At 43.9% G+C, this 10,462-nt stretch overlaps 1 protein-coding gene across 1 annotated transcript; it reads right to left on the bottom strand.

Moving 5' to 3' along the window:
- Positions 1 to 1,840: 1,840 nt before the first annotated feature.
- Positions 1,841 to 10,257, bottom strand: LOC129601849 (protein argonaute-2-like). Its single transcript, XM_055500758.1, has 13 exons — positions 9,664 to 10,257; positions 7,762 to 7,851; positions 7,514 to 7,660; positions 6,546 to 6,887; positions 5,926 to 6,043; positions 5,618 to 5,800; positions 5,384 to 5,520; positions 4,903 to 5,289; positions 3,823 to 4,098; positions 3,599 to 3,761; positions 3,452 to 3,525; positions 2,512 to 2,711; positions 1,841 to 2,454 (listed from the first exon to the last, which is right to left on the bottom strand). Exons 1-13 carry the CDS (start codon positions 10,099 to 10,101, stop codon positions 2,328 to 2,330), a joined length of 2,682 nt encoding a protein of 893 aa, XP_055356733.1. The 5' UTR covers positions 10,102 to 10,257; the 3' UTR covers positions 1,841 to 2,327.
- Between the last annotated feature and the right edge of the window lie 205 nt (positions 10,258 to 10,462).

Genomic DNA, 10,462 nt, shown 5'->3' with positions numbered 1-10,462 from the left:
GGTATGGCTCTCTTACCAGAGTTTGAACTGTCGTAAGAAAATCGCATTGGGTTTGAATTCCGGGGTCGTGGATGCGGACACTTCTTGGCAGTCCCGTCAGTTGGGCCCGTGTAAGCGTAAGAATCTTTGCTCATGCTTTTAACATTAATGATCTTGCTGTTCAGCAAAGGCCACTTACTCTAATAACTAATAACTACTGGCTAGCTATTTGAAATACTACATCTCCAAGGTGTAATCAGTCAATACCATATTTATAATTATTTAATTACCAGTATATGTATTAATGTCGGACGAAGAAAGAAACTTTTCGGTTTCACGAAAAGGATAGAAGTATACATATGTATGGGCGATTTCGCACAACTCCAAAAATTCGACCAATATTTTGCGACACGTATTTCTAGTATTCCAGCTGTATTCGTTTGTGTTCTGCACGTATTCCGCCTTATCCGTTAAGTGACTCTACAGTGGGCCGTGCACAGGGTATTCCCCGTATTCCACCGGTGTTATTGCGTTTTCCGCCTGTGGTCTTCCGTATTCCTGCTATGTTTTCTTAGGTTTTCTTAATCAGACTACCGGCGGAACTCAGGCAGAACACGAACAGATACAGCTGGAATACGCGGGAATACGTATCGAAAAATAATGATTCGAATTTTTGGAGTGGTACAAATCGAGTCATTGGGAACTGAGCTGGAAGCTCGATACGGCGTGGATGGTGCAACGGACGATGACCCTTTTGTGACGCTGTCAGGCACTTAACGCCCATCGCCAGCGCCTCATCAACTGCGTGCAGGACCAACGTCGAGTCGTCTGACGCATGGAAACGCCAGCATATCGCCAGATGGAAACAACAACATACTGCAAGGACGTTTTGACCGGCGCAACCGGGGCTCGGCCATCCGGCCAAAATCCTCTGTGCAGTGCAGATATCCCGGACTCCGGCCAGAAGGCAGTGCGCACGAGGGGAACGATATGTCGCCTCGCGAGCGGCCGATCTGGCTCTTCCGCGCACTCGTATTGTGGTGCATCTATCTGAACTTATTGTGATTTTATTTCTCAATATGTACAAAGCGAGCTTCGCTCAACAATTATAATCAAATGAAGAATTTGTCCCAGTTTACATGACAAGGGACTGTGCACAATACACTCATAGCATTACCACGCATAATCTCCGAAGTCCAAACTTAAACGTTGAAACAAAAAACAAGTCGAGCGACTCTCGCCCGTTCTCAAATACAATTTCTTTCCAATCTGCTTTAACGTAACAATACCCATAGATAATAAGTGAACTTATTATCTATGGGCTTGTTAGCTTATTATCCATGCCTTATTAACTGCTGAGGAAGCGGCTGTTCTGTCGTCAGCTATTGCTGCGTAATGTGTGTCCTCACATTCGACCGCGTCTTGTACTGCCAAAATGTTCACGGCATGCGAAGTGAAACAGTTTCAGCTGCAGTTCAACTAAAGTATTATTGCAATATTCTTACTGAAACCGCCAGATAAGTCATGCTCGCAACGTCTACAATTGCCAGTGGCTGCTATCAAGGGAAATTAATGCGCCTGAAATGATTCATCTATTCATCCTTTACGCCACTTGTTACAGGTGGAATCATTACACCAACTGCTGATTTGAAATTTATTCAAATCTCCAACGTCCACATGTGGCAGTTGATACAACTGTCCGGAAACGTTTGTACAAGCGCCCTTCGTGTAAATGTCATATCAAAGCATTTAGAAAAATGCCTTCGCAAGTCCAGTGAAGCACGCTACCCAAAGAATGCTACACGAGCAAAAAACTAAGTATGACATCAGCATTTTGACATCATTTCGATAATGTCATAACATCGCCGTGAGCCAACCAGTTTTATTGATGAAATACGTATAGCGATATAGCTATACGTACTCTGTACACGCGGAACAAGCGCTTGGAATTCAATAAAGACATTTTGATTCAGAAGACGCGTCAAACAGACATTCACAATATTATAACACGTTAAGAATTCGTATTAGTATCTTGTTTAAATAAAGGAGAAAAGAGATCGCGAAAAGCCGGGCAATATAGTGACAGCAAGAGCAAATTTAGAGTATAAATATCCTATGAGAAGAGCTTCCGATTTCATAAATGGAAAAGAAGAGAACCGACGATTACCAAACAGTGAAGTCTGAAAAACTTTCCTAAAATTACACTGCGTACATTTAAATAGGGCAGAAACAACGATAGCGGACAAACGATGCGATTTCTTGTAGAAGGTAACGTATGTAGATGATTCAGTCTTGTTGAGTTGCCGTTGAAAACCGAGCCATTCCTCGCCTTCCTGCGCAGTCCGTTCTCAAACAAAGTACATGTTATTCTTGCCCTTTGGATCCGTGAAATTTTCGTGAATTTTGATTTTCTCGTTCAACAGTTTGATGTCGATGGAGGCGCCCGATCCGGATCCAGACGACGGAGTACTCAGTCTGCAACAGAAAATCACATTATTGAACGATATCCATGAGAAGTACCTTATTGCTTACGTGTCAATTCCACTGTCCGAAAGGTGGTGGCGCGCGCGAAATGCCACATGGTGCGCGTAGTACGCCGGGGCCGGAATGGAGACACTGCGGTTGCAGCGCGCGTAACAGTATGTCAGGTAGTACGAGAACAGCTCGATTTCGTTGGCCGTGAAGTCCGCGTCATCGTACAGGACGTTGTAATGCGCTGGGCGAGATGTTCCCTGTGAAATAATTTTCAAATGTTCGAACACACTATTACCAAAAGTCAGCAGCAAAGGAAATAGCGATTATTCAGCTGCAGTTCGCATTTTAATTTATTACAATCTTGGAAAACCTGGTGAACACTATAAGCCGCACATAAAAACATATGAAGAGGAGCGTGTTATCTGGACAGTGCTATGGTACTGTGCTATAGTGGATGCAGCGAGTAAAATCACACTCTGCGTCATATTAGAGTGAATGGCTAAAGCCATTATTTATCGGATTCGCTGTTCACCAAGTTTCGAAACGAGGATGTGTACAAGCCTGTTGACAAATTGAGCATGCAAAGGTACAGGTAGAGCGATATTAGCACGAAGTTAGCGCTTGAATGATGGCCACTGCACTATGGTTAACTGTAAAGCGCAATTGCGCTTCGTATTTAGATTGTCCCTTATACTGCATCCACCGTTTGCTAGCCACATTCCGCCAGACAATTACAATTATTCTCATTAAAATATCTGGCATGCGTTAAGCCACCCAGCCAGCCAAATGCCTGTTCGTGTTTCAACAGTGTGGCGAGGCGCGCCGGAGAACGAATAACAGCGTTAAGTACCAGTAAATGTCTAATGTTCGCTGTATTTTACGAATGCTCAATTTCCCGACAGGCTTGTACACCATTCTTCAAGCCGCAAACGTATCAATTTAGGCCAAGCAGCAATATTGTACCGTTCCAGTATAAGCTGTCGGAATTTTGACTGACCTGAAGTCCTCCATGACTGCACAGGAAATAATCCATTTCCCGGAAATGGCAAATTCCCTTATCCACCACAGTGCCTGTTAAACATAACATTAACAGCTTAACCCGTACCACAAAACGGGAATTCGGCCAGCGAGGTTACTCTCTTACCTGCTGGCACGTTCTCGCCGCGGCCCACTTCATCGTTCTTATTCTGGCAGAAGAAGCGTGTGTGATGACGTTTACCCACAATGACATACGTAATGTGCGGCTGATAGCCCGGCTCCAGTTTGTTACAGGCCCGCTGCAGGGCGTACACTTCCTGGTGCATCACCTGGAAAGGAAGCATCATTTCAAATCGCAGCGTAATAAAATAGAGATGTTGCTATATGTACCTGCTCAAACTGGCCTTCCGAGACGCCGTCGCGGTAGAAAATCACCCGCTCCGGTTTGCGGCCGCCGTTGCGATGCCGGAATTCAATCATGAGTTCGGCGATGAGATCGCGCAGACAGTCGGCCATAATCTCCTGGCGATGGCCCTGCGCACTGACGCGGGCACTGTACGATGTGAAGGTCCGGTTGTGGCTGGCCACGACCGCCGCAATCGAGGGTTTGTCTTTGGACTCGCCCGGTGACGGATGCGTAACGTCGGCTCCAAACACGATGGTTGGCTGAACACGGAAAAATAGCTCGTTTAAGGGATTTGGCCCGGTACATAGCATCAAATTCGTGTACATCCACGGGAACGTTCGCTGTCGCGCACTCCCAGACACCTTTTTGCAGTGCTTTACGATATTTTGTAGCTAAAAGAATTGTATACGTAGGCGTGAAACCGTTTGCGGTTGCAAAATTTGGTTGGAAAGTTATGGGTCAATCAAAACTGAAAACTCCAAAAAGTTTAAATGCATTCAAGTGTACCAAAAATCTCATTATAAACCGAACTCCTCCGAATTTTGCATGTACATGCACATTTCCACAGAGATCGTGTTTACACCTTTTTTTGCGCCTTTTTTTCACATTTTAAAATAAATTTCAAACAGTTTTAAATTTATTGAAAAATTAAAAAAAAACGGTGCGACCTCTGGTTTCGGTGAAAAAAAAGATCTTCCTGTGTATATGCCTTTACATGAAAATTTGAAAGAAGATCGGTTTATAATGAGACTTTCGGTACACCTGAATGCATTTCAACTTTTTATAATTATAGTTCGCCCATAACTTTCCAACCGGATGGTGCGCGCGGATGCGGCTTTCATGCCCACGTATACAAATCATTTGGATACGAAAATCCATATCACAAAGCAATGCCAAAACGTATTTGGGCTTGCGTGACAGCGAACGTTCCCGTGGATGTACACGAATTCGGTCCTATGCAGCGGGCTAAATGCCTTAATAAACTTCATTAACAGCTATTACCAATAATTTGAATAACACTCCAAGTTAGGTACGTCTTACAGGTCATAAATTGTACTGCGTACCTTTTCCACAAAACGCTTCAGGTGCTCGAACATCCGCGGGAGCGGTTTATCCTTCGCCGTCAAGAAATTGGACACATGCACATTGACACCGCCCACTTTGGCATTGACCTTTAGGAGCACGTTGCCCACGAGCTGCTGCAACTTGGGACCGCTGTTCTTCTGGATCGTGAAGCCCTTGACGACCTGCGTCTGCACTCCCACAATGACGTCCCCGGCTTTCTTCACTTCGGGATACTGCGTGTCCTGACTGATCAGCACCATAATCAAATCCACTTTGACACTCCCGAAATTCTTAATAATCTGCCGCATAATTTGCACAAAGTCGGGATTGCGCCAGTCCGTGATTTTCGGGACTTTCTGCTGTTCCGGATATCCGATGTCCATTCCCTGAAAATTTTATAGACGTTGTTGAGTATGTCACTGGTGAGACTCTGTTTTCAAGCAAAATATACGTTTTCTGACTGGAAAGTCTCGGCAATACCTTTTGCTTGCCCATGTTAACCAGCGATTCGACGAAGGCGGAAACGTCCACGCGCCGCTCATCCACCAAGCTGATGATCACCCAGTTCTTCAATGATCCCGGCGTAGCGAACCTAATGTTACGTGGGTCGAATGTCCCTGCAAAACCAGTTACACTGCTAACAAAATTCTTGCTTTTGCCATTTATAACTAGCAACGTTAAATAACAATTTCGTTTTCGAACTGTCATCCGTACCATCAGCTGATTTCACCGTTACAGCTTTGTCTCCGGCGGTAATCGTGGGCGCATCCAACTGCCGGCCTTCCACTTTGGCCATCTCTTTATCCACGGTGATACCGAATTCTTTCAGAACCGGGTCGGTATCGTATTTAACACCGTTGCGACGGGTATTCTCCACGAATCGTTTGCGGTCATTTGCTGCAATGAAAACGCATTGAAAATTACCACAATTTCCAAACACCGATGAATTGTATACCGGTGTTACAGACGGTAAGTAGTTCTACGACAAAAATGTACAAATACGAAGCAATTAGTTGGCGTACCTGTCTGCGTGCATTTCTTCACCATGGTCGCCGTCTGCTCGCCGGTCATTCGCTTGTCGCATTTCTGCTCTGCCAAGCTGCAGACTTCCAATGGCAAATAGCTTCCCTTCGTTCCAACCTGTATGCACAGTCAACATCGCTTTAAAAGAAGAAAACTGGTATGTAATGCCAAATTCGTGTACATCCACGGGAACTTTCATCATTCACAGTGTTTTGCTTATGACATTCTGTAGTCAAACGATTTGTTTTACATAGACGGGAAATTCTTTCGCGAGCACAATATCCGGTCGGAAAGTTACGGACCAAACAAAATTTCAAAAAGAACAAGTGCTTGGAGACGCTCTAAAAGTCTAATTATTCACCGACTTTTTCGTTGTTATGGGCAGTTACGAGCAAACTTTGAAGAAGGTTAGTTAGTAATGAAACTTTCAGTACATCTTTGGAAATTTCGTTTCACCAGTAACTCCCTAACCGGAAGTTGGCCGTCCAACCGGAATTCACGTTTATGTTTACAAATCATTTGGCTGCAGAATGTCATAAAGCAATGCAAAACCGTTGTTTAGGATTGCGCGGAAACGAAAGTTTCGGTGAATATACACGCATTTTGTGGTATATCTCACTTTTAAGCAAGGCAGTCCACGATGCTTCAGCACGATATTGTACTCCGACTTGAAATAATCCGCTACACTTTTCTGCTGCCCATTCAAATCGAAGAAGAGCTTCTCCGCGGTCTGCTCGGTCACCCCGGTGACGCGAACGCGGCGGATACCACCGCTGTGCTTGGTCTCCACCTTCAAGCCTTTGATTTCCTTCTCAAACGTCTTCCGCTGGATCACGTTCAAGCTAGACGGTGAGTCGTTGAGTAACTCGGATAAGAAGCCCAGCAACTCTTGTTTGCCATAGAAAACCGTGTGCGATTTATCCAGGTTGATCATGACTTTCCACTGCGTGGGACGGGCACTCTGTACAAATAATGAGTCAAAGGTTCTGACAAATATTTAAATGAAATGGCCCGGTACATGGTGCCAAAAATGGGATACATACACCTAAACGTTCGCTTTCGCGTACTACGAATCACTTTTCTCAGTTTCTGTAACATTTTATATCATTCTAAAGCTAAATAATTTGTATACATTGTTTGGAAAAATGTTTGCGCGCGCAACATCCGGTTGCCGAGATATTCCGTACTAAACTGGGCGAGAAGTTTAAACGCAAAGTTGTGCACCAAAATTCTGGATATTACCCGATATTCTTGAAATTTTTGTTCACTTTTGACGTTTCTAGCCCGTTTTAGTTCGCCATATCTCGGCAACCGGATGTTACGCCCGCAAACGGGTTTCAGAACAATGCACACAAATCATTCAGCTTTAGAATAAGATGAAGTGATACACAACACTGATTTGGAGTGCACGAAAGCGAAAGTTTTAGTGTATGTATCCCATTTTTGACGCTATGTACCGGGCCATTTTCCTAAGGAATCACGACAAATGGGCTTCAATATTTTCGTGTTTTCTTATGTTTTCTAAAGTTTCTTAGGTTTTCTTATGGTACTACTGCACAACTAGAAATACAGTGCTCGTGCACGTACGGAATAATATCCCGTCCACATATCCCTTCCCTGCCCGAGTGGCACCGGTTCCGCTAGATGCCGCGAGAAATAGGATCGCCGGATCGCGATATTGGTTGCTGTTGACAGAGCTGCTTGTCGAAACACCGTGTTAATGCACTGCAGAATCTGTAATCCCAGCGCGCCATATAGGAAACGTGGCAAAAAACTCGTACGTTTTAAGTAATAAGTAATCATGTTAGGTATAACGTAAACAGAACAAAACATACAACAATCGGCATGGTATCGCGCTTTCCGGCCATACAGTCGTACAAATCCACCCACGATATCGCCAGCGGTTTGCATTGTTGGATGGAGACCTGACGAAAATCAATATACCAACGCGTTAGCGGGTGAGTTTTCCATGATTGGAGTGTATTCTTACTCTGCTGTGCTGTGATGCCACAAGCTAATACATGCATGATACCCGGATTATTCAGACATTCGAATCTTCCGATAAAAGTTGCGGGCACTTGGTGCAATAAGCTTTTTGATCGCAGAAGGTTAGAGTAGATTAAGAAAGTCACACATACACCCAGTCTTATCATATATGTTAACGCGAGGTTCCCAGTGGTTCGGTCCCTTTGCGGTAATTCATAGAACACGGTCATAGCAAGACTTTACATCAAACACACTTGACGATATATCAAGAAAATGATTTTACTACATAATAGCGTTAGCAAAAAGTTTTATTTTGCTCACAGTAAACTAATTATGAAGTTTTAAAGTCAAAAATTTCAGGGTGAAATTTACTGAGTACTGTTCATTGAAAAAATGTTTTGCAAACGCTATTCGGTGCGGAAACAGCGTGAAAGCTTATCACACATTGGAAATTTCAATATCATTACTATTAAAAATTTAAAGTGCAAAAAACCGATCCAGGGGTGGTGGGGCGGTGTCGCCCCTAAACATTTTCTGCTATAACTCTTAAAGCTTACATGATATCAAAAAACGGTATGTGTAACAAGCTCAGCAGGTAGCGCTCGATTTAATGACACTTTTTGAGTAATTTTTTTATAACGCCTTAATTTGTTGAGAAATTAAGTTTGATTTCTCAGGAAACGCGTTTAAAGTCTACCGTGTTTTGTTGCGCTATGTTCAGTACAGAAAATCTACAGCTGGAACGCTGAGTGAAGCAAATGAAAGACAGAAGGGCTGGAGACTTCACACGCGCACGCCGCATGCAAAAACAATAGCCGTCGGTCAAATAAGTTATCACACCATCCTGTCACTAATTGCTTCGGCTCAGCATTCCTTTGGAACGGCTGATCACTTGACCTGCTCTAACAGTAGCTTTGCATCAGAATCCCATCCATCGCTCTTGACCATAAAAGACTGAATTCATAACCCGGATAGTCTAAAAGCAGCGCTAGCCGCTTTTTCTCTGTTGAACAGCGCTTCCCCCTTCGGCACTCATAACGGAAAATCGTTTTTTAACGTAAATAATTTTTTTACATACATGGTAGCGCCATATTCTGATAGAGGAGACTTTATTCCTTACAATGGGCTATAAACTCCGAAATGAATTTCCACTGGGAACCTCGCGTTAAGTGGGTACCTGGTTTTTCAACACCACGCGCACAAGTTTGTTCGGAAGAAATTATGCCCGAAAGAAAAAGAAAGCAGGTTTATTAAAACTGCGGCATAAATTTTATCAAAATTACTCAATTTATATGGAAATAATGGTAATATATAACTTTGTAGCGAGTATAGATAACACCACACTCACCGTTTGCTCAGGACAAGATGTCATTACTCTAACCATAAAACTACATACGTCACGAACCAACGACTCCGAATACTTATAACTAGCGGCAGGCAGCGGCTATCTATTCAAATGCAACGGGGAAACGCGATATGCGTGATGGGTACAATCCCCGAACAGGATAGCATCGAAGAAGTGTTTTTATTATAAATTATATTCTGCTTTGGTACTAAGTTTTGTACTAGCACTGTGATACTTATTAAAGGTCTTAACACTTATAACTATATAAACCTTAATATCTTGGTAATAGGCTTAGCTTTCACGTTTTTTTACCTAACCAGTAAGCATCACCGTACCAACAGTTAACAGTTACATAGAGAGCGTAGATGTACAGTATATATACTCATATACATATATACATACGCACCCGCACTAATCGTTCTCCCCCTTCTTCGTCTCGGGGCAGAGTTACGAGCTCGGAAAACACGTGATCAGGAGCCACCTTTACTTCTTTCACGGAGTACAGGTTTTTCTCGCCATCGTACGCCGGTTTGCAGCCGTTAAGGAAGGCCTGTGCGGCCGGGGCGCTGAGGAAGAGCCCCATGATCTTCTGCTTTAGCACCCGGGGAACCGCTTTGGGATCTTTATTATCGCCCTTCTTCTTCTCCTTCCGCTGGGTCCCGGTCCGCGGGGCCTCTCCAGCGGCCGGGTCGCTCTTCTCGAAGACCATGTCCACATCGTAATGATACAGGTATCCCGTTGTGGGCGTGCGGATGGCATAATGGTTGGCCTGCAGGGGAACGGGTCGTCCCAGGCTGCCAAATCCCTTCTTCGGATCGCGCTTGACGGCCACCAGTGTCGCCATTCGCAGCGATTAAGCAGCGAACTGCTAATTCTTTGAAAATAGTATTTGTTTAGTTGTTTAAAGAAATGTTCTCCAGGAGACTTTAATTCGCCTCAACCTTGATACGAATGTGATCTAGAGTAGAGCAATATAATTGAGAGTATTACTGATCGTGCTGCTCTGTGCCGTGTGCATGACATAGATATATGTACACATCAGCCTACAGCAGAATTCTGTGACGTATTGCTTCTCTTGTGTACGTTCAGTACGTATAACTGGCGTTCAACGAGTGGTGGTGATTTGTCTAGCGCAGCAAATTTGCTGTTGTTCAACGGATAAAGATCCGTTTACGGTATTGGCTCCTTGATAATAAATTAAATCA

The sequence above is a fragment of the Paramacrobiotus metropolitanus genome, unplaced genomic scaffold, assembly GCF_019649055.1.
Source record: "Paramacrobiotus metropolitanus isolate TYO unplaced genomic scaffold, Prichtersi_v1.0 Parri_scaffold0000286, whole genome shotgun sequence".
In the NCBI taxonomy this organism is placed as follows: domain Eukaryota; kingdom Metazoa; phylum Tardigrada; class Eutardigrada; order Parachela; family Macrobiotidae; genus Paramacrobiotus; species Paramacrobiotus metropolitanus.
Note: the sequence above shows the minus strand (reverse complement) of the source record. Positions and strands in the feature narration are given on the sequence as shown.